The sequence below is a fragment of the Podarcis melisellensis genome (genome assembly GCF_964234715.1).
Source record: "Podarcis melisellensis genome assembly, chromosome: 4".
Classification (NCBI taxonomy): Eukaryota; Metazoa; Chordata; class Lepidosauria; order Squamata; family Lacertidae; genus Podarcis; species Podarcis melisellensis.
Window position 1 is genome coordinate 3,334,913 of NC_138531.1, and position 23,288 is coordinate 3,358,200.

Sequence of the window (23,288 nt, forward strand, 5' to 3'; positions counted from 1 at the left end):
AGATTGCATCGGCGACTGCAGCAAGAGGCTCGCTGAGGAAACCCGGCAGCCGGAGCCGTCAGGCGTCGCTTCCCCGCCGCCGCCCCCCCCCCCCGCAAGTCTTGGCCGAGCGACTGCGCCCCCTCCCCGCCCGGCGGCTGCTCGCCCCTCCCTGGCCGCGCTGGCGGGGCTGCGCTTCTGGGCCAGGCGCCTTGGAGCGAGGAAGCGCTTCCGTGAGAACAGGCGCGCCCTCTCGCCCTCGAGTCCCTGCAGTTGAGGAGATTTCTGCTTCGGGTCCAGAAAAGAAGCGGCGTGGTTCTGAATTGTTCTCTCCGCCCCGCTCGCGCCCCGCACCCCGAAGTCGGACGCAGCAAGGGGGACCCGTCCGCCCGCCCGCCCGCCCGCCCGCGCGCTGCCTCCATGGTGGGGCTGGCGGGGCTGCGCGGATCTTGGCCAGCAACAGGTCCTGGAACTTGAGCGAGGCGGCGGCGGCGGCGGCGGCGAGCCGGGGCGCAGCGAGGCGGCGGGCGCGACTCCCGGCCGCGGGGAGCGACGGCAGAGCGGGCGGCCTCGTCAGGGGGCTTGGTGGGCGCGCCCGGGGATGTGGCCCCTTTCGGCCTGCTGCCTGCTGCTGTGCTGGGCTCTGCCTGCCCTGGCGCTCAAGAACCTGAACTACTCGGTGCCCGAGGAGCAGGGCGCCGGCACGGTGATCGGCAACATCGGCCGCGATGCCCGGCTGCAGCCCGGCGCGGGCGGCGGGTTGCCGTCCCTGGAGCGCGCCCGCGGCGCCAAGTCCACCTTCCGCGTGCTGGAGAACTCGGCGCCGCACCTGCTGGACGTGGACGGCGAGAGCGGCTTGCTGTACACCAAGCAGCGCCTGGACCGCGAGGCGCTGTGCCGGCGCAGCGCCAAGTGTCAGCTGTCGCTCGAGGTTTTCGCCAACGACCAGGAGATCTGCATGATCAAGGTGGAGATCCAGGACCTGAACGACAACGCGCCCGCCTTCCCGTCGGACCAGGTGGACCTGGACATCTCCGAGAACGCGGCGCCGGGCACCCGCTTCCCGCTGGCCAGCGCCCACGACCCGGACGCCGGCGAGAACGGGCTGCGCACCTACGTGCTCACCCGCGACGACTACGGCCTCTTCTCGCTCGACGTCAAGGCCCGCGGCGACGGCACCAAGTTCCCCGAGCTGGTGGTGCAGAAGCCGCTCGACCGCGAGGAGCAGAGCCACCACACGCTCGTGCTGACGGCGCTCGACGGCGGCGACCCTCCGCGCTCGGGCACCGTGCAGCTCAACGTGCGCCTCATCGACTCCAACGACAACAGCCCCGTCTTCGAGGCCGCCTCCTACGTGGTGGAGCTGCCCGAAAACGCGCCGCTGGGCACGGCCGTCATCGACCTCAACGCCACCGACGCCGACGAGGGCACCAACGGCGAGGTGCTCTACTCGTTCAGCGGCTACGCGCCCGAGCGGGTCCGGGAGCTCTTCAGCATCGACCCGCAGACGGGCCTGATCCGCGTCAAGGGCAACCTGGACTACGAGGAGGGCGGCCTCGTTGAGATCGACGTGCAGGCGCGCGACCTGGGGCCCAACCCCATCCCGGCCCACTGCAAAGTCACCGTGCGCCTCGTCGACCGCAACGACAACGCGCCCACCATCGGCTTCGTCTCGGTGCGCCAAGGGGCGCTGAGCGAGGCGGCTCCTCCCGGCACCGTTATCGCCCTGGTGAGAGTGACGGATCGTGACTCGGGCAAAAACGGGCAGCTGCAGTGCCGGGTGCAAGGGGATGGCAGCGGCGGGGACGGGGCCGTGCCCTTCACCCTGGAGGAGAACTATGACAACTTGTACACCGTGGTGACAGACCGGCCTTTGGACAGAGAGGTGCAGGACGAGTACAATGTCACCATCCTGGCGAGAGACGGGGGCAGCCCTCCACTCAACTCCACCAAATCCTTCTCTGTCAGGATCCTGGACGAGAACGACAACCCTCCCCGCTTCAGTAAGAGCCTCTACGTGCTGCAGGTCCCTGAGAACAACATCCCCGGGGAGTACCTGGGCTCTGTGCTGGCCAAGGACCCAGACCTGGGGCAGAACGGCACAGTGTCCTACTCCATCCTGCCAGGGCACGTGGGTGACGTCTCCATCTACACCTATGTCTCCGTCAACCCCACCAATGGCGCCATCTATGCCTTGCGTAGCTTCAACTATGAGCAGACCAAGCACTTTGAGTTCCATGTCTTGGCCAAAGACTCTGGCTCCCCCCACCGAGAGAGCAACGCCACCGTCCGCGTCACTGTCCTGGATGTCAACGACAACGCTCCTCTCATTGTCTTGCCAGCCCTCATCAATGACACCGCCGAGCTCCAGGTCCCGCGGAACGCTGGCGTTGGGTATCCCGTGGGCACTGTCCGTGCCATGGACAGCGATTTTGGGGAAAGTGGGCGCCTCACCTACGAGATTGTGGAAGGCAATGAGGAGCACCTCTTTGAGATGGACCCAACCAGTGGGGAGATCCGCACACTGCACCCTTACTGGGAAGAGCTGAGCCCTGTGGCTGAGCTGGTGGTCAAGGTCAGTGACCACGGAAAGCCCAGCCTTTCCGCAGTGGCCAAGCTGATTGTGCGGGCCTTGGCTGGACCTCTGCCTGAAGCAGGTGAGCCCCAGGTGAATGGCGAGCAGCACAGGCGACCCCACTGGGACCTGTCCCTGCCTCTGATCGTCACCCTGAGCACCGTTTCCATCATCCTCCTGGCTGCCATGATCACCATTGCCGTGAAGTGCAAGCGGGAGAACAAGGAGATCCGCACCTACAACTGCCGCATTGCTGAGTACAGCCACCCCCAGCTGGGTGGAGGGGGTGGTGGCGGAGGTGGGGGAGGAGGCAGCGGCGGGAGCAAGGGCAAGAAGAAGAAGATAAGCAAGAACGACATTATGCTCGTGCCCAGTGAAGGGGAGGACAGCCGGGGGCCCCTCAATGTCATGAACGTGGTCAGCAGCCCCTCCTTGGCCACGTCCCCCATGTACTTTGACTACCAGACCCGGCTGCCCCTGAGCTCGCCCAGGTCGGAGGTGATGTACCTGAAACCTGCCTCCAACAACCTGACTGTGCCGCAGGGGCATGTGGGGTGCCACACCAGCTTCACAGGGCAAGGGACTAACGTCAGTGAGGCTCCCCCGAGCCGGATGTCCATAATTCAGGTAGGAGACTTTTAGAAATCACCCGAAACTCCCTCACTGCCCAGTTGCATTTTAGGTCTGCAGTGAAACCTGCTGAGAGGCCTCTCTCCAGGCATCCCCCAAGATGGGTTGGCTCAGGGTTCAAAAACCTGCCTGCATTTGGGCCTGATTCTTGTTTCACTTCATTGGTAGCAGGTTGATTGGAAGTTAGGTCAGCAAAATAAAAATAAAAAATGGCACACCAATGAAGCATTACGGTACTGTGAAACTGGTGCACATTTACACCTAAGAACCACTATGTTTGATCAGGTTTCTCAGAACTGGAAATTGGCCAGCAGAGGTGCTTTGTCTGAGGTTTCACTGTAATATTCCCAGGGAAAATGGGTAGGCCCATCCCTCGCTGCTAAGTGGAGATGGTAGATATTGTTCAGTTTAATAAAAAATATATCTACATATATGGGGTTTGATTTGAGGGAATTTGCAGATGCAGTGTATGTAGCTCTCCATTCGTGTATGTCAAGGTGAATTCTGTTTGCAAATGTATGTTTTCATGTTTAGAATGTCCTATTAAATATATCTGTACACAGAGATATACTGTACACATAATATTTATATTTGACATAAGAGTACTGTGTGCCCTTGCCACTTTTTCTTCATGACCAAAATAACTAAGCAGTTAAAAGAGACATAAATTCTGCAGTGAGATTTGCTAGATTGCTACTATTTTATGAAAGTTAAACACTTTTAAATTCCACAGAAAAGGTTTTAGCCATGTGCCGTTACCCGCCCCCCGCCCCCCGTTGGCTCAGATTGTGCTTAACTTCAACTGGATTGAGAATATATGTTTAGCCGTGTATATGTTTAATTTATATGTTTAGCTCCACTTCATGGGATTCAAATATACAAACAAATAAATAAAAAGGAAGTGAAAGCACAATATTTATTCTTGGCATGAATCAACATTTTGATTTTTGCCTTGTAGCCAAGGACTTCAGGCTGACCCTGCAGGCATGCGTGCTCCTCATTTGATGGCAGCAAATCAAATGGTGACTTGCATGTATGAATGGACCATCAGAGTTTGAATACAATGGGTAACATTTTAATATTGTACATTCTCTTGACTATAGTGCTTTTCAGTGGAGTCAGTTCATCCATTCAGCCAGCATTTATCAAGGGTTGCACCGCTGAACTGTCTAGTAGCGTGCATGTGTGTGTAAATCTGCTCTGAAATGGTGCAAGTACATGTGGGGCTACATTATGCTTTTACCTGAAACTGATGGCAGATGTTTGTGGAATGGCAATGATCCAGCCAGAATTAATTACTTTTAAAGTCTAGTAGAGACTGAAGCACATGCACAACTGTCTACCTGTAATGACTAATTTAAGCATGCTCATCTTGGGGTGGGTTGCATGCCACTCATCTCTCTACTTGCAAACGAGGGTGGAATGTTGTGCATTGGTTATTGGTTTTAATTCAGAGAAGGAAATTATTTTCTTCAAGGAGGAAGATCATTGGTTTGGAATAATGATGCTATGGAAGTCATCTCCCAGGGTCTCAGTATTTCCAAATCATGCCCTTCTCATTTCAGAGGGCTGTTGTCGAGCCAGTGGGCTATAGATGGCATCCCAATAGCCTGGACCAGGAGGCTTACGTTTAAGCTCAGTTTTGCTGAAACCTGAGGACTTCACTGGGGTGTGTCTCAATCTACACCTAATTCAGGATGAAGTTGTTGCATTCTAGATTGTTCCACTTCAGTTTGCAGGGGGTTGGGTCATATTTTTTCAAACACTGTTTTATGCAAGCTCTCTGCATGGTAGTAAAATACTATATACATTGGGATTCAGCTCTTGTTGATGTGCTGGTCTATTACATGCAGGGAGCATAAAAAGCATGACCCACCCTCACCTAAAATTTGAAGCGGTACATTTCAAAGTTCTACCCCTTCATTTATTCTGCATGATGAGTAGATTGGGTCTAAGCCCCATGGAACAGGACTTGACCTGGGTTTGTTTTCTTCTGTGTACAAATAGTGATGGTTGTGGAATGATGTTTGCCTATGACAAAACAACCTTGTGCAGGCTCTGGATAATGGCTGCTAAACACGTTGCCAGTGTCGTATGTTTTGTCCCGGGTTGCTTCTAATATGCTGTTCTGAGTCACAGGGGAATGATCTAAGTGTATCAGAAGTGACAGAGACTCATTTATGTTCCAGGCTTAATGGGGAAAGTTGCTCTCTTGATCTTGGTGCACTGAAAAGAAATTATAATGGGTTTGAGATTTTCATTTCTGCATGATTTCATATACTTAAGGTTGCTGCTCTTTTTTGTCTTTCTGCCGCTCGCAGCAATCCTATGCAAACATACGTGGAGTAAGATCCATTGACATTAAGGGGATTTATTTCTGAGTAAACATGTGTGGAATTGGGCTTCAGAAAGCCACTCTCCTACATTCTGTCCTGCTGCAAGTTACACTTCGTCACACTCCAGAGTCACCAAGAGACAGAACACAAAATGTGCCCATACACATTTTGAACTCCCACTCGAATGGTGTCGCTGAATGGCTCATGTTTCAAGTTCCTATGTAGGTGAATAGGCTGTTGTTCATTTCTGGGGGTGGGGAGTGCAGCTCTTGGAACCAATGTTGAGGGGAGAGCAGAAGCTGTCTCCACCAAAAGGAATCCTGTGGGCCTCCAGCATGCCCCCCCCCCGCCCATATAATAGGTTGCCATCCACACTTCCCTGGTACGTCATTATGATGGACTAATCTCCAATTGCTCTGAGGCTGGGGTGCTGATATCTGGCAAGCCTTAGGCCCAAATACTGCAGTCACTGATCCAGCAGAGTTATGTCTTTTAATAACTGCAAACCCCCTTGCAAGGTCACTGTGAACGATTCTTCAATTCCCACTATTGAGTTGTATTACAGAAACAATTTCATTTTATGCTTATCATGAATGTGTGTTGCTATCAATTAGGTGAGCTGAGCAATACTCAAAATTTGAAATTGATTTTAACAAAAAGTGACACTTGGAGGAAGAATATCAGGTTAGGGCAGAACGGAAGGTAATTTGATTTATAATTCATGCATTTAAAATGGATATTTTTTTTCCTAGTGGCATTTGTCTAGATCATGTCTGTCTTAAAAATGTAAAATGGAGTAATTAGAATACCAAACCCTCTAAAACCCACCCTCTCCAAAACCATTTTTATCTAGTGTAATAGTTACTTAAATCTTAGAGAATTATATTTTGCTAAAACCATGTAATTATCCATCTAGAGCAAATAACACATGTATTGATGGTGCTGAATCATTAAAGATTTTAATGTAGTGTAAAATCCCAGTTGGCAAACATGACTTGTTTTCCTTTTTTACATTGTAATACTGCATAATATCTTTTTGTCCTGAAATTTATATAAAACTGAAAGAGGAATTTCCTCCCTTAAAAAGGTGTTCTGTGGTTTCTGTATATATGTAATAAAATGCTAACCATGGATGGGAACTAACTGCAGGATCTGTAACATGGTGTGGCAGAGGGGATTATGGAGTCAGCAGACTAAATTTTCCCTCCTTTTTTTCACCTGGGAAAATCAGGGGCCCCAAGGTTTAGGCCATAAGTCATAGTGCCCCTGGCGTTACATGTTCTCGAAAAAGATATTTCAATCAAGTGGTAGGTGACTGATTTCTGTGGGTTGTGGGTATGAGGCTCCTTGGGTACAAGTTGAGGAGCTACTTCCAATCTGCAGCTAGTAATGGAAACCTCCATCCTGGAGCTTAGGACAGAATCTTAGAGCTTCTGCTCCAGCCTCATGTTCTGTGTGGGAGCTGCAGTTGGCCATCCAGCCCCTGCTTAAATGCCTCCTGTGAAGCTTCTCCTGTCTTTTCCTGGGCAGAAATGTCACTTTCCTCCATTTTTGGCTTGAAAATGCTAGGATAGGGAAAGGCTCGTTGAATTGCTCCATTTCATGCAATGGTACAGATGGACCAGTGCTAGAAACCCAGGTTAAGGGAGTTAAATAAAAATACTTCCTCAGAAATGAATACGAATCTTGACCCAGCAGGCCAGGATGCCTCAAGATGCTGGCGCTAGCGTGAAATAATACTCTTTCCCGCAAATAACATGGGCTTTAAAAGGAAGCGACTGCGTTATTAGCTGGCTCTTCACCTTTCCTACACAAGTGTCGCAGTCATATGGTACGGTACAGCTTTTCTGGGACTATATCACATCAGGCTGCAGCTGGAGGAATCTCATTGAATTCTTTCCCATGGGGAAAAATAAAAATCTCCCTGCAGAAGGAAAAGTAACTGATATGTTGGATTTCTGTGTCTTTTTCTTTTCACAGTGGCAAATAATCCAAGTGTAGAAAGTTATCAGTGCACCTGATGTTGATACCTCAAATTCAAATTTCAGTAAGAACCACAACAGCCAAAATGCTAAAATAGTTCAAATGTTTTTTGGGATGTGTTTTAAAAAGGGAACCCCAATCCCTTACCCCCATACATTTGGAACTGTGAACTCTTTAAATCTCCATGCTTTTTAGTCTTCAGAACAAACTGTTAACCTCCCCCCCCCCAAGATCTACTAGTAAAACTCTCTGGGTGTTTATTTCCTTTTTGCATGATTGCAGAACAGACTACATTTTGTAATACTATGCATCTGGAACAGTTATCGTGTTATAAATCATGAAATCTAAAAGGCAGCACAACATGGCAATTGCAGGAGCAGGGAGTTCTGATCCATTTCCACCCCTTTTAGAACAAGCTCCCACAGAAACAGGAATACTAGCAAGGGTGAACCTTTCTTGGTTAGGGAACTGGCTCTAAGATGGAATGATCCATGGTGGCTGGTTTTCATGTTCAGGTAATCCAGAGGGGATTGCATGGGAGAAAAAGTAGAGCTTCATCTCACCCTTATTTTGGATGTGTAATATAGTATTACATACTCCTATTATTGTGAGGTTACTCTGGGCTGAGGAGGCTGGGGAGAGAGTGACTTCCCCAAGTTCAGGGTTCTTGCATTATTCTACAAAACCCTTAACAACTTGGGTCCTTCAGGACCGCCGGACTCCTTACATCCTTTCGGCCCTCTCCTAGTTGGATGTGCAGGGCTTGATGAATACTCAAAAAATAAAATCCAGAAGGCATGTTATGTGTAAGCTTTTCTCATGACATGGCTAATTATAATAGATTCCCCCTGCCCTGTTGTTTCCTGTTTGTAACCTTCATCTGAACCTGCTGGACAGTTCTTATACAGACCCAAGTCACTTAAGTAAGGCAAACAGGGATTTGTTCTGTTTCTTTCAGATATAAGCATCCTTGCATGTAAAATCAGAAGAAGAAAACTTGTGTGGATAAGTGCAGTAATTTCATGCTAACAGTCACACACAAAAGGCTTGTTTTTGGGGTGTGTTTTTTTACTTTTGGCATACAAGCCACTCTTTCTTTTTCTCTACATTTTCAGAAAGATGAAAGAGTTGATGGATAAAGGGAAAGCAGCAGATATAGGTTCTTTAAAGTGACATGACAGCAGCATTGAAAACTATCTACATATGCAAGTCGTGCTGATGATCATAGAGAATATTTACGATTGTACTTGTGATCTGGTGCGGAGAGATTTGTAAATATAGCAAAAGTGGAGACAGAATAAGAGAACCACGGCTGCAGATTTTTATTGAGCAGTGGCAACAAAAAAGGCCATTTTGCAAGAAACTCTCAAGCTGAGAATCGCCACGGTTTGCTGTGGTAGGCAGTCCTGTAACATTTTAAGATAAAGTACAGATCGTTCATAATACTTCCAGGCACCTGATGTTTACGATGTGCTGACAGATTACTGTCAAATCCCAATGCAACCTCATCACCAGGTGTCCCTAGTAGCATCTGAGAAGAGAAGAGACTTCGGGGGGGGGGGGGAAGAAAAAACCCATAAGCTGTGTTCATGCTGTTCATCTATATGTGCTATTGTTGCATTGCTTGCTGTTAGGAACTTCAGTGTGTCTGTTCTGAGAAGGCTTAATAGAGCCTGAGGACACAGCAACAGGAAAGGGGGAGAATTCTTCTTTTTTAAGATGCTGTGTTTATGTTACACACTGAAAAATCCACTACCAGATTTGCCACATACTTCTTAATTTTGTTTTCATCCTTCATGTGTGTAGCAATTTTCAGGTAACAGGAGTTAATGAAATTCACTAGCTGCCTGGATCTCTGGCTGATATTCCTGTTTTGAAAAATAAATAATGAGGGCCTGTGTCCCAGAACTCATGCAGCATGTGCTGAAGGAGGTTTCCTCAGAAGTCAGGCCCAGATGTTTTAATGTGACTTCCTTATTCAGTGCAAGAATTGTACTATTCTGCTTGGGGCTGGTGGCAGCTGGAGGACCACAGATTTCCCCTCTTTCAGTATGCATGCTTAGGAGGATTGCATAGTATCACCATTTTGTTGTAATTACTATGAAGACTGCATGGGACCAAATAATACAAGTGGAATTCAGTGTAGCGGCAAGGAGATTGTTCCGTCAGCCCCTGCATTTCCGCCTCACTGATGGATCATCCTCCCCTCTCATTCCCTCGCATGCTGTTTGGGGGTTGTTGCAACCCCCCCGAGTAGATTTGGGGGAGCAAAGGGGGGAAAGCTCCACAGCGCTAGTGAAAATCCTTGTTCTGGCTTCCAAGAACAGAAGGGGTTCGTTGAAACAATATTTCACCCAAATACGATAGTCAGACCTTCTCAGAAACAGTCTATATAAAAAACATTCAGAATGACTGTATACATTTGTAAATGCTACCTCAGCTGCCATATAAACCGTTCAAGGGCAGGAAGTGCCTGATGAGCTGGTCTTTCTTGCAGAGCTGATGGAATGAGCCCTGCTTTTCATCTCTCCCACTGGTTGTGGTTTGTTTAAACTAATTTTGGTAAGAAGAAACCACAGTTCCCTAAGTTTGGGTGCAATGTGCAGCTTTTAAGCTGCTCCTCTAGCAGAGAGGAAAGGAAGTACCTGAATCCAAGTCTTTCCACAGCTCATTCCCAACCCCCTCAGCTGTGGTTTTTGTGTTGTGATTGTCTGAACCAGGCCAGGGATCTGTGTTAAGCCACCCAGTGATTTTATGTCAAAGACAAGATTTGAACTTGAGATTTCTTGGTTTTTTAGCAAAGTCCGTCACTATCCAGAAATTGTACTGAGAAGCCTCAGATCTAGATGCTTTACAAAGAATTGTCAGTATATTTTAAGCGGGCAACTATAAATTATGTCAAATAAATGATCCTTTTAATGTATATTTTAAAAATCAGCCACAAGGGTAAGGATATGATCAGGAAGCAGCTATTTACTGTGGGAGGGAAGCTGTGCTTTATGGGGGGGGGGGAGGAATAACTTCCTCTCTTCAGTCCCCGTCCTGAAGGAGGCTCCCCATGGCTCCTGCTTAAAACACACAAAAATACCAGTACATTCAGTGTGATCTTGTATTTAATATAATACCACGTCTAGCCGTAAATGAAGCCTGCTAAGCCCAGCTTGCACAAGTTGTAGATCACCATGACAAAGCCCACTTTGCCAAGCCAAAACACTTCACTCTTTCTCAAAGACCACCTACCCTGGCTTCCTGACCAGTTGCTTTAGAAACCATTAGAGCAGACCTCTCCATCAGGTCTTCAATCTGAACCCATTTTGGCTGCCCACAATAACCCAGTTGGGATTGCACTTTAGTTTCCCTTTCCTTATACTTTGCAGATGGGGAATTGGAAAGCCAGCCTTCCTGGAGGGGAAAATTGGTTCTGGAGATTGACTCTGAGGACTATGTGCTGAAGGCTTAAATAGATTTTCCCATTGTGTTAACCGAGGAACCCTCAGAGTTTGAGAACTTTGAAAGTATGCATACTAGAAGTTTGCAGTGAATGACAGATGGTCCATTCAAATCAAGATGTCCAATTCAGTTCTCCACCCTACTTCCCCTTGGCTCCCACAGCCTGCTTTGGACTGCAAGTGTCACAGTGTAGCTGCAATGAGAAGGCAGATCTGGCAGAATCCCAGTTTCTACACAACTGTCAACTCTTGGCAAGCTAATACATTATTGGATCCTGAAACTCAGTGTCTAAGCTTCTCCAGCTCTTGCTTGTCTCCATCCTTCTTCAGTGCCATCCAGCCTCACTTCTCTAGATCTTAAGTGTGGTTTTTCTCAGACATGTTTTTGCCTTTATCCCTTCATTCTTCAACTTACTTCCTTTATGATCTGCATTCCTTAGCTACCTGACCTATCTATGCAGGTCCTCCTGTCTTTTTCCTTCTCCTTAACAAGACTCAGCAATTTTCCCATAGCTGTTATGTATGCGCAGCCTCCAAGGTGTCACAGCACCACGACCAATTGCTGGGAGGGGTTTCATTGCTGCCATGGTTTGAGGGAGATTTTTGCAACATTGATAGTGAAGCTACAAGATAAGAAGCCAAGAAGGGACATACTGCTTTTGTGAGAATGGAGGATTAATGATGCATTTGAAATGAAAGCACCTTCATTAAATCCATGGTGACACTATTGGTGTTCTCTAGATAAAGAGCAGTTCTGTGGGCTGAAAATGTTATTCAGCAAAACTATTTCCAAGCACCAGAGATACTCAGGTATACTCAGGCACAACAGCATGTGTGGCTGACCAGCAATATGGGAAGAAACTGGTTGTTGTGGTCCTAGGCAGCATGCATTCCTTTTGCGTATCCAGGTATGCAGGTTCATCTGTATTTTGTGGGGGGGGGGTATTGGGTTGTTGTTTTTATTTTAATTATGTATTTTGTGGTTTTATATACTGTTTTTACTCTGTTAACCGCCCTGAGGCTTCTGGATATAGGGCAGTATATAAATTCAGTAAACAAACAAACAAAATTAGACAGACTCTGTGGGGAAAACACTTTGGATAGTGCAATACAGTGGTCCCTCGGGTTAAGTACTTAATTCATTCCGGAGGTCCGTTCTTAACCTGAAACTGTTCTTAACCTGAAGCACCACTTTAGCTAATGGGGCCTCCTGCTGCTGCCACGCTGCTGGAGCACGATTTCTGTTCTCATCCTGAAGCAAAGCTCTTAACCCGAGGTACTATTTCTGGGTTAGCGGAGTGTGTAACCTGAAGCGTCCGTAACCTGAAGCGTATGTAACCCGAGGTACCACTGTATCTAGCTGCAGTAGGTATTCTATCCATATCCGTTTGCACTCGCAGTTTTCTATATAGGTTGACTTCTCCATGTAAGGTCTCAGCTGTGCTAAGAAGGATCCTTGGATTGATCTGCTCTTGCTTTAGGTTAGCAACATCTGACTTAGGTTTGCCTTTTTGCAGGTCATCTGTCCAGTGTGTGCTATTTGATCTGGTATAGCTCTCAGTGCCAATCAGCTGATGGGTGCCTTTGTTGTTCGTTTGCAAGAGGATTGAATACAAGCAGTTTGCAAATGGACTTCAAAGTGCTGAGAATCTCATCAGTGCAGATGGTCCCCGTGGAGCTCTCTGACAGCCCCGTCTTCCAAAAACAATCAGCATCTCAGTGATTTATTTGCCACCTCATCTTCTTTACTTGCCCCTACATAATGTCTTGTATGACGTCTGGTGTGGGCCAGGTGGATGTGTTTGGGGGGAAATGTCCTCTCAGGCCCAATTTAGCTCTTTGCTGGGTCATGTCCAGTTAGGCTGGTGGGCTGGAGGTTCTTCACTGGTGCTTCAGATCCTGCACCCTGCTGTCAGCGTGCGCAGCAGCGACCAGGGCCAACAGGAACCATAGAAAATGTAGTTCCCACCGTTCCTGGCTTCCCTGGCTGCTTCCTGGCAGGGCCTCTTAGATATTGTTGGGTTTGACACCTGCCAGCCCTCGCCAGCCCCTCTTGCTTTAGTAAGCTTTGGAAAGAGAAGCCCGCGGTAGGGCGTGTCATTGCCACCCATGGCTCTATACTCTGTGGCAGGGAGGGACTTGTGTTGGCAGCATAAGGAGTGTGGTGCTGTCAATTAAGAATGAGACTAGTCTTAAATTAGATTCAGTATATGCAGGAGATGTCCAAATTAATATAAATGGACCCATTTCCACTGTTAGTGGGAGGAGAGGTCTATCCATAGCTATGAATCTTCAGCTTGGTAGAACAGGAGGTGCTTTTATGAGGAGTGACATTTTGACAAGGAATGGAGAAATCTGTCGATTTTAGTTTCTCTCAGTTTCTCACTTCTCCAGTCTTAAATTGAATTTGATCTAATTTTGCATCAGCTGGAGATATTTTGTTTTAAGTCAGTATGAGCATTTATATGCTGTGTGTGTGTGCATGCGCACATTTCTCCTAATATACACATTTTTGCATGAATTCCCCCCTAATACAATGCATTTTTGCACATTTATCCCTACTGTATCCTTTTTGTACACCTGCATTTCAGTTTGCATATTGTTTTGGGAATTGTGAATGAGGTAGGTTTGAATTAAAATGTGGACTGATCAAATTTCTCCCCATCCCTAATTTTGACATAGTTTGCAGAAAGAACCTTGAATCTCTTCTGTGGCAGCTGCTCCTCTCAGGGTGCAGACTTATACAGCAGACTAGTTACAGATAGGTAGCCATGTTGGTCTGCCATAGTCAAAACAAAAAAAATTCCTTAAAGACCAACTAAGTCAGTTCTTGGTATGAGCTTTCGTGTGAATGCACACTTCTGTTCTCTGTTCTGTTCTGTTCTGTTCTGAAGAAGTGTACATGCACACGAAAGCTCATACCAAGAACTGACTTAGTTGGTCTTTAAGGTGCTACTGGAAGGAATTTTTTTTGTTCATACAGCAGAGTAAGTCCAAATGAACTTGATGGAGTTTGCTCCTGAGTAGACACATAAAAGATTGGATTTTAAATCTCATTTTCATTAACATTACTGTATTTCATTGGCCTTGTTTAATTAAAGGGGAAAACATACCCTGATCTTTCTTTTTCAGAAAACATAGGAATGGATTTAGGCTTCTCAATGTAGCTAGCTATGATCCAAGTTACTTGTGAGTTGTTCTCCTGCATTATATCATATCTTAGGGTGACACAGAAGTTCACAAATCTTGCGAACAGGGGCTAGTTTTGTGCTAATTTAAATGTGTAGACCTTTAATCATTTATAATTATTATTAAAAATACGCATTGGGTGCAGTGAAGAGGGTCTGAGGGGAGCCCTGGCTTGCTCCCCTGTGCTGCTGCAGGTGGAATATACCTGTGGGGCTGTGGGAGGTACAGAGGAAGAATACTAGAATTTCTAGGTTATGCATAAGATCGGTAAGGCGCACAGATGGATTTATATCCTAGTAGCTTTCAGACGGGATGTGGGTGGTGCTGTGGGTTAAACCACAGAGCCTAGGACTTGCCGATCAGAAGGTCAGCGGTTCGATTCCCCATGACGAGGTGAGCTTCCATTGCTCGGTCCCTGCTCCTGCCGACCTAGCAGTTTGAAAGCACGCCAAAGTGCAAGTAGATAAATAGGTACCGTTTCGGCGGGAAGGTAAACAGTGTTTCCGTGCGCTGCTTTGGTTCACCAGAAGCAGCTTAGTCCTGCTGGCCACATGACCTGGAAGCTGTACGCCGGCTCCCTCGGCCAGTAAAGCAAGATGAGCGCCGCAACCCCAGAGTCAGTCACAGCTGGACCTAATGGTCAGGGGTCCCTTTACCTTTACCTTTAGCTTTCAGACATGTAATATATCCAGCTTTCTGCTTTATTGTTAATTGGCCCAGTCTGCCCTATAGTCAATTGAGATACTAAAAGAATAGACCAAAAAACAAACAAAAACCCACCTCCAAGTGAATTAGATGTATTACCTCACATTAGTCATTGTCCCCATTTGGAAATGATAATATCATTGACTTCTGGCTGGCTAAATTGATTGGTTGCAGTTCTGGACTGTGCTCAACTCTTTCCCTCTTTCTTTGTCACACCCTGAGCTGCCTTGCTCAGGTGGCTTCATAAAGAGAAGGCAGGAAACTAACAGAGGGGCTTGCCACCTTCTCTGTTCTGGGGTATCTAGCCTGGGGAAGAGGGAGGGATATGCTGGTAAATGGATTTCTGTTGCTTTCTCCACTCCCCCAAGCCCAAAGATTTCAGAAAGCCAGTGGGAGAGTGAGAATGCAGGAAGGTTTGGTTCAGGGGGACGGAAGTGGTCTTGTAAGTCTTCAAAGCCGTCAGTATCCCAAGGCTTAGTGGCAGATGGGTGATGTGTAAGAAGCTTGTTTCACGGGACTGAAGAACTCAGATGTGTTGATAAAGGCCGTGCCCGTGCAGCAGAAATTAGGCATCTGTGTTCTCTAAAAATTATTTTCATTTTGCTCTTGGAGTGATCGACACCCGAAATTAATTTCAGATGATGTTTCAGACGATCTATTGAGATTCATGTGCCAGCCTTCCTCCCTTTGCCCATTCTAGTCCTTCTGACGCGTTGATTACGGGTATTTGCAGGCCCTGCCCTGGAACACTTCCAGGCAGTTTTATTGTACTGAAATGGCTGCTTCCAGTTCATTGAGCATCTAGCATAATACGGCTGAATATGATTGGCGCGTTTACATATATTTATTCAGAAAAAAATCCGGCAGTTAAACTACATAATTATGGGAAAACGAATCATAACAATAAAAGACCATTTAAGTTAACAAGCTTTGTGATCGAAGGATAAATACAGGTTGGATAAATTGAGACTGTAGATGTAACTAATCTACATAAATAGGCTTTGGTCTGATTAGAAGAATGGAATACATTAAAATAATTTAGATGTTACTTTAAAAAATCATTTTGTTTCAGTAATTTTTTTTTTAAAATAACGAGTTATTTCTATTGTTTGGTGCATTTCTATTAAAAATAACTGCTTCCAGTGATAAAATGCAGCACTGCACTTTTTAAAAATAAAAAGTAATGTCTACCATTAGCAGAAAACAGAAAACACAAGTAAAAAAGCACAAGATTTTAAAGTTCATTTGCGCTTCTGCACAGTGGAGTTACCACATTCTGTGGTATCCTGGGATAACAATATAGTTTATTATTTCAGAGTCTGCTTCGATCAAATATTAATTTAAGGCTTAAACAAATAGAAAGTCCTAGGATAAGGAAAGGTTTTTTCACTGTTTCATATCAACTGTGTAAGCAAGTATGTAAGGAAGGAAATGTCGACAATGGAATTGTCCCCTGCCCCCCTCCGACAAGGAACTCTTTCACCAGTAGAAGGGGTGGGGTGCATAAACTGAGAGAGCACCCCGAGTTATCTCCGTAGGTGACTCAGGCCAGTGAGCCCAGGCCATATCCTGAGAATCATATTGTTGTAGAGGCAGAATTATGTTCAAATTTGGCATTTGTTTCTTTCAACTGAGGGCAACAACAAGTTCATTCACTGTAAGAGTCCAGCATTGCAGGGGGTTGGACCAGATGACCTTTGGGGTCCCTTCCAACTCTACAATTCTGTGATTCTAAAAAGGGCAAATAACAACCATTTGGTCTTCCTTCAGCTTCCCCCGGTCTCCTTGGTGCTTCCTGCAACTCTTTGGCATCATGGCGGCTTGCTGCCTTCTGGAACCTTCTGTGCTTCCACAGGAAGCCCCTAGTGACCCCAGAGTGACTGGCCATAACAAGAGTCACACCGGCAGAAGCAACAGGCAGCCACAATGATATATATGTTATATCCCACCTTCCTCCCCCCCAAAAAATTCAGGGGTGGTGTCCATGGAGCTTGCTTCTGGATAGCCCCCCCCCCCGATCTATTTCTTGTTTTATACTTGAATGGGGTAGACATGTGTATAAACAAATTTGGCTGCTCCATCCTGAGTCATGCCTAGTTTAGTTTAAACAGCCCAGGATTCCAGACTATCAATCCAGGGTTGCAACTCCTGAATTTATCAGCCTCTGCAACAACCTTGGGAGCTTCTCATTGTGCAGAACAAAAATAAAAACAAAACTCTGTCAGAAACCTTGAACTTAAAAACAAAATTGCTGCACTATTTTGATTGATTTTTAATTAAAGAAAAAAAAACATTAAAGGGAACATTTAAAGGACAATTTCTTGTTTACTGTCTTTATCAGAGGAGAACAGCCTTTGTAGTGTCTGAAGCTGTGCATTAAAAATCAATTGCAAGTCTTCAAAGCTGTAAAGTCTCTCTTGCTTTGTAGATATATACTTTAACCTCCCTCCCCCCCCAACCCCCCCACTGGAACATAATTGACAATTGGATTTAAAAACAAAAGGTAAATAATAGCATCATCAAAATTTTGAAGGATTTTGATGTATTTTTAATAGTAGCTAAAATATATTTTGCCATTAAGTGGCGTGGACTTCACAATTTGCAATTTTGTTTTTTAATGAATAATTTGTAACAATTTCATTATTTTGTTGATAGCTATGCTGCCTCCATCTCTTCTTTTTGATGGCAGTTTAGGGGAGCCACCCTGCGCACAAGAACCTGGCCTAAAGCAAGTCTGTTAAGTAAGTTAAGTTGGTGTAAAATTACATGCGACCCAAAGCCCATTCAGTAGCTCGCAGGGCTGTTGCTGCCGCCGTCCTGCCTTAGCCTTGGTAGAGGGAAAACAAGCCTTTAAATTCACATTCTGTGCTGGGTTTCCTGGTGATGAGCCAAACCTGCTTAGGATCCAGCCTCCTTCTCCCTCTCTCATTGTGCCCCAGAGTGCCCCCTTCGGGCGATTTGACCTGCTGAGCCACGCTGAGCAAGTTCTGCCAGTCTGGGTTTGGCTGAGTTGGACTTGTGCCCTTAAAACCGGCTGAGCTCAGCTGCCTGCAGCATCCTAGGCTGCTCATCCCGGTGGATCTTGCCATAGGATTGCCACCCCTGGGTTTCTTTTTACTTATTCATTTTAATAAATACCCCAAGTCCATACCAGAGCTTGCCAGTAAATTATATTAGTAGCCATATTTTCACCCATGTCTTTGCCGATTGCTGAGCTGTTAATTCTGGAGAGAATCATGGGGGCAAAAAAGGGATGGAAGTTGTGTGGCCCTTTGGGTGCTGTTGGGTACCCAAGTCTCATCCACACCAGCCACTGGCCGAGGGTGAGAGGAGTTGTCCTCCCAAGAACACCTGGAGGCCCGCAGGATGCCCATCCCTGCAATGGAAATAGTTCTGTAAGCTGTGCCACCGAATGCAGCCCAGCGGCCCTGCACTGTGATCGGCCAAGTGCTTGACCCCCTTGCTTCTTTCTGCAGCACGAGGAAGACCCTTGGACTGGGGCAGGTGGTAGAGTTAGGAGTGGCTGGCCGTGATTATTATTGACCTGCCCTTTGCCATAAGGGTCCAGGACAGCTTACAACAACAAGAAATACAAAAACAATGAAACACTCTTGCAGGCTGCGTTCAACTCAGGTGGATCAAAGGTTCTTCAGGCTTGCTTTAAAGGAAGAACTGATTGTGGGAGAACTGACATATATCTGTCCTGAAACATTGAAGCTGGTGGAGTGCTTGAGCCATGGCTTGGGATGTTCTGCTAAGGTGGCTGCCAGCGTGTCTGCTCCTTCACATTTTTTTTCATTCGGGAAAGTGAGATTGTTGGACTCCAAGGTCATTTTGAGAGATCGCTGGGGTGTGTGATGGGAGGCCACAAGCAGAATCCCTTCTTACTGCAACCTCTCCTCTTTCCTTTGTTGGAGACTTGCAAAGGGGGAACGGCCTCCAGCCCAGCTTTTTCAGTCTTTCATAGTGAACCAGGCACAAAGTAGCTAAGGTGCAGGTCAGTACCCACCAATGAGGACACAAATGTGCAATGGAGACAATGGTCACCATCTATGGGGTCACCAACCTTCCTGGGCCAGTGGGCACATTTACAATGTTGAGAAAGTCTTGTGAGCACCAGTCACAAAATGGCTGCCATGAGGTGTTTGGCTTAACATAAAACAACTGAGGTAGGAGGCTTGGTATAGCACAAAGTGGCTGCCACATGTATTAGAGCAGAAAAAGCGGCAGACCCCCAAATGGTGCAGGAATTAAACCCCTCCCCCACTCTATGATTCCACTCATAGAATCATAGCACTGTAGAGCTGGAAGGAATCCTGAGGGTCATCTTGTCCAACCCCCTGCCATACAGGAATCACAGCTTAGGCATCCAGGGATGAACGGTCAGACGGAGGAAAAGGAGCAGACGGGGAGGAAGAGGTGTCAGAAGCTGAAGGGGCAACAGGGCTTAGTTGCAAGAACAGTCTGTGGCTGAGAGCAGACCAGAGTCAGAAGAGCGGGGAGGCCAAGAGGCAGGGATGAGGCTGGCTGGCAAAGAATCCAAGGGGTCTCCCCCTCCTGCTGCAACTAGACCACCCGTCCCCCAGAACATGCAGAGAAAGGAACAGGATGGAGCCAGGACAGGCAAGGGCTTCAGCTACCCTGGGAAGTGCCTTAGAGAGCGGTGGGAAGGTGGGGACCGTCAGGCTTTGCAGCTGCCTGATTAGGGCAAGACCTACTGGGAAGAGCTGCCGGGATCACTAGGCCTGCACTGCCTTGGCATCTTTGAATGCAGAGTTAACTTCACTGATGCTGGTGTTATTTCTTATTTACTCTGGCTCCTGACAGCTTCATGGGTCATGGGATACAAGTCTCTTCTGTGAATACTCTACCACCCAAAAATTGGTCATCCTTGCTTTAAATCAGTGATCAAAATAGAACCCCATCGGGAAGTATTCCAATACAACTTGTCCATCATAACCTTTTGTTAAGAAGTAAGTGTACTGCAGGATAGGGTCCAGCCCCTCAGGCACTTTTTCTTGTAGCCTCTCCCGTTTAACGGCATCTCTGCGTTCCCAATGCAGCAAAAGTGCATCTTTTAACTAGGAGCCTTCCAAGTGCATTCTATAGTATTCTGTTGAGATAATCCTCATGGCTGCCAGCTTGATAGCTTAGCTGTTTTGCATACACTTGTGTGTAATTTGAGATGCAGATCTGAAGATCATTCTTTTTTTAAAAAACGCACCACACAATCCTGCTTTGATGATCAGGCACAAGATTATCTTGCCACAGCTGTAAAAAAAACTGTCCACTGTGTTCGTTCCCAATCTCTTTGTCTCTCTCTCTCTCTCTCTCTCTCTCTTTTTTGCTGGATCAAATGACAGTAAGAATACAGTCGAATTTAGAGTACCCAGGAAATAATGGATTTAAAAGCCTTTTATTTTTATTTTTTTAATGGCTATAAAATCCCTTAGAAATTATTTCAATATCTAGGCCACACTTCAAACAAACTAAATGTGTGTGTGCAGTCAGGATTGGGGGGGTGGGGGTGGGAAGCAGCGTGCTTCAAAGGGAGACAGAGATCCACTTCAGCAGGAATGGAGAAAGAATCTTACTTAACAATGCTCATCTAATGGCATTTTCTGGAGATATTATGTGGCCTGTAAAGAATAGTTAAACAGCCTGAGAAAAGATGTTGTCCTTTTTCTAGCCTCTTATCCAGTGAACGCTATACAATGACTCAGAGCCAGATCCTGCCTCTTACATTCTTTGGGGAAAGAGGAAGGAGTTGTTTTTCCTTTTTCTTTCAGATTCACACAATTCTGTGTAAACTGTGCACCTCATAACAAGTCTTCAGAATTGGAGAATATTTAAATACATATGAAGAACCACTCCATTTGATGTTAGAAGACAGGCAATATCTCAGCAATCTTTGTTCATTCTTATAGAATAGATCGGTACTGTTTCTCCTGTATTGCAAACAGAGGTTGAGAAAATAGATGTTTGCCTAGGGGTCCCTCAGTGAGTGCATAGCAGGGAGGAAATGTGAATTGGGGATTTCCTAGCTCACTCTCTTATCTACTTTGCTACACATCCATGAAGAATAATCTCTGTGAAATTGCAAGAACAGTGGCTGTGGATCAGGCATATTTAAACTTTCTTAGCAGGTCTTATTCAATTATCTTTCCTGCAACTCTTGCTTCTGTTTTGCCCTCACTTGCCCAATGAAGCCATTTCCGACCCTGGGGAGGAGAGGGGGTTGCGGTCTAGCCCCTCCCCCCCAGGCGCGGGGGCTGTCCTTGGCCCCCGCGAGAATTGGGGGAATCCCTGGGCGTGCCCGCGACCCTGGCCGCCTATCGGCAGGCCGGGGGGAGGCGTGGCTTAACGTATTTTAAGCCGGGCATGCCCAGGGTCCGCCCTCTTCACTCCCGACCAGCTGTGGCCATTTCATGCCCATTAAACTTAAACATCGTGTCCTGTGTCTTTCTTTCTGGGGGGAGGGGTTTTGACACGCAATGGTTATTCCCATTGTACAGGTTGGAGGTGATACAGGCCCTGCAAGCCGAGCTGTGTTTTCTTGGCCCTGCTCAGTCACACGCATTTGCAAGTAAGTGCAAAGGGCTCAGATGACCCCAACCTCCTTGTGTCCCCCAAAGCAATGGTCAGATGTGTCTCTAGGTCTTTTGGATGTAAATCCAATACACCTACTGGTGTTAAGGAAACTTCTTTTTTTGTTCATGGCCCTAATTGTTGTTATAAATCATATCCAAAGGATTATAGACTGTAATAAACTATTACATAGGCTGTTTTTAAAAACTGGTGACTTCTTTATTGTCTTGGTGCAGTCCCACATATGGGTCCTGCACCTGCACAAAGCAAAATGAAACACCCCCCCCCCCGAAGGCTCTTGAGGAGAACATTCAAAAGCGTGGACTCTGACTTTCCGACTCTTGCTTATTTGCTGCCACAGCAGTTGCACTGCTAGTGCTCTTTCCTAACCCCCACTTTGGAAAAAGTAGGCTTTATTTGTTTTGTTTTGCCACCTCCTTGTTTTTCCTTGTCTGCCTTTCTCAGGTTTTGCATTTTATTTCATCACTTTCGTATCTTCTCACATCCTCTTAAACACAGTAGTGTCCAATGAAGGTGGTTCATATATATGTCGGGTGAGAATGTGTTTATAGTAGGTGAATTCATTGCCCATCATTAACACATCATTAACACATCCATACATTCAGCTGGCAGTGATCAAGTGATGAGAAACCAAATATTGCATTGTACCAGTACGTGTGAACCAGCCTTACATTATGATGAGGGTTCAACAAGGCAACCTTGCCCAACCCTAAACAGCTCTGTGCCTAAAATAAAAAAGCCAAAGTCTATTGAGTAGATTTCTTTTGCTGTTCATTCTTAGATCACCTTGATGTACAGCATTTCTTTATCGACAGGAATATGAATTTCTTGAAATAAAGATTTTATGAAGAAAGGAAGCTCATTTGCTACTAGTTTTCAATTATATGTCAGAAGTTCTGCCATCAGAAATAAGACTTATTTTAGCTCTGTTAAATTGCGGGGAGAGGCAACTTCTCATCCCAGCATTTTGAATTTTGGCAAGGGATGCCTTACAATTAGTGACTATACTACACAGCTTTTGGCCTGCTCAGTTAGGCAGCTGTTTATCCTAGCATAAAGGTAAAATGAGGGACAACTGCATTTGTTTAAACAAATGAGAACGGCAGGATTTCTTTGGCGGGCAGTGACAATAGCTGATGGCTTAGAGGTGGGATTTTTTTTGGTCTTGCTGATGTTAATAAAGGAAGCTATATATTGAATAGTTGGAGAGTAGGAGGAGATAGAGTGAAAAGGTCTCCCTCCCCCAACTCCCATTTTGTTCTAAAGTACATTTCAAGCAATAGATTTTCTATAGGTTTTTTTTTTCTAATCAAGATGATTCCCAAAGTAATTTGGGTTAATTAAAATGCATGCCCAGTTTCCCATCTTAAACCCATTTTTAACCACCTGTGGCTATTTCTATTCTAAAAAGAAGCACACATATATAATTGTTATGACTCTCAGCAGTCGACATGCAAAATTTGCAATTACAATGCCTCCCTTGGGCAGATGTGTGAAATGGCAGATTAATTCACGGCAAGCCCAGCCAATAGACTTTCAAAGGGAGGCTTGTAGTTTAGCATAGCTTACTAATTGTGTGAATTCTGTGGGGAAGGGCAGGGTGTCCCCACATTTCCATCAACAGTGGTTTCTCTTCAAAAATCAATGTACGCCACTGCAACAAAAACCCTTCCCACATGAAAGCTCACCTAAACGTTTGCATGGCAGTGTGGTGTAGTGGTTAGTGTGTTGGACTAGGACTTGGGAGGTCAGAATTCAAATCTCTATTTGGCCAGGAAGCTCACTGGGTGACCTTGGGCCAGTCACTGCCTCCCAGCCTAAGCTACTTCACAG

At 46.4% G+C, this 23,288-nt stretch overlaps 1 protein-coding gene across 12 annotated transcripts in view; it reads left to right on the forward strand.

Annotated features, from left to right (window-relative positions):
* Positions 1-511: 511 nt before the first annotated feature.
* Positions 512-23,288, forward strand: part of PCDH17 (protocadherin 17) — a 128,003-nt gene continuing 105,226 nt past the window's right edge. For 5 of the 12 annotated variants that reach the window (XR_014167304.1, XM_081907291.1, XM_081907296.1 and 2 more), the window contains exon 1: positions 513-3,181. Coding sequence is in view for 11 of the 12 variants with exons in the window: in XM_081907291.1 (XP_081763417.1) it covers positions 581-3,181 (2,601 nt within the window). In the remaining variant the exon portion in view is untranslated. Of the gene's footprint in view, positions 3,182-23,288 lie in introns of all 12 variants that reach the window. The other 7 variants (XM_081907288.1, XM_081907293.1, XM_081907294.1 and 4 more) reach the window with 4 other exon arrangements.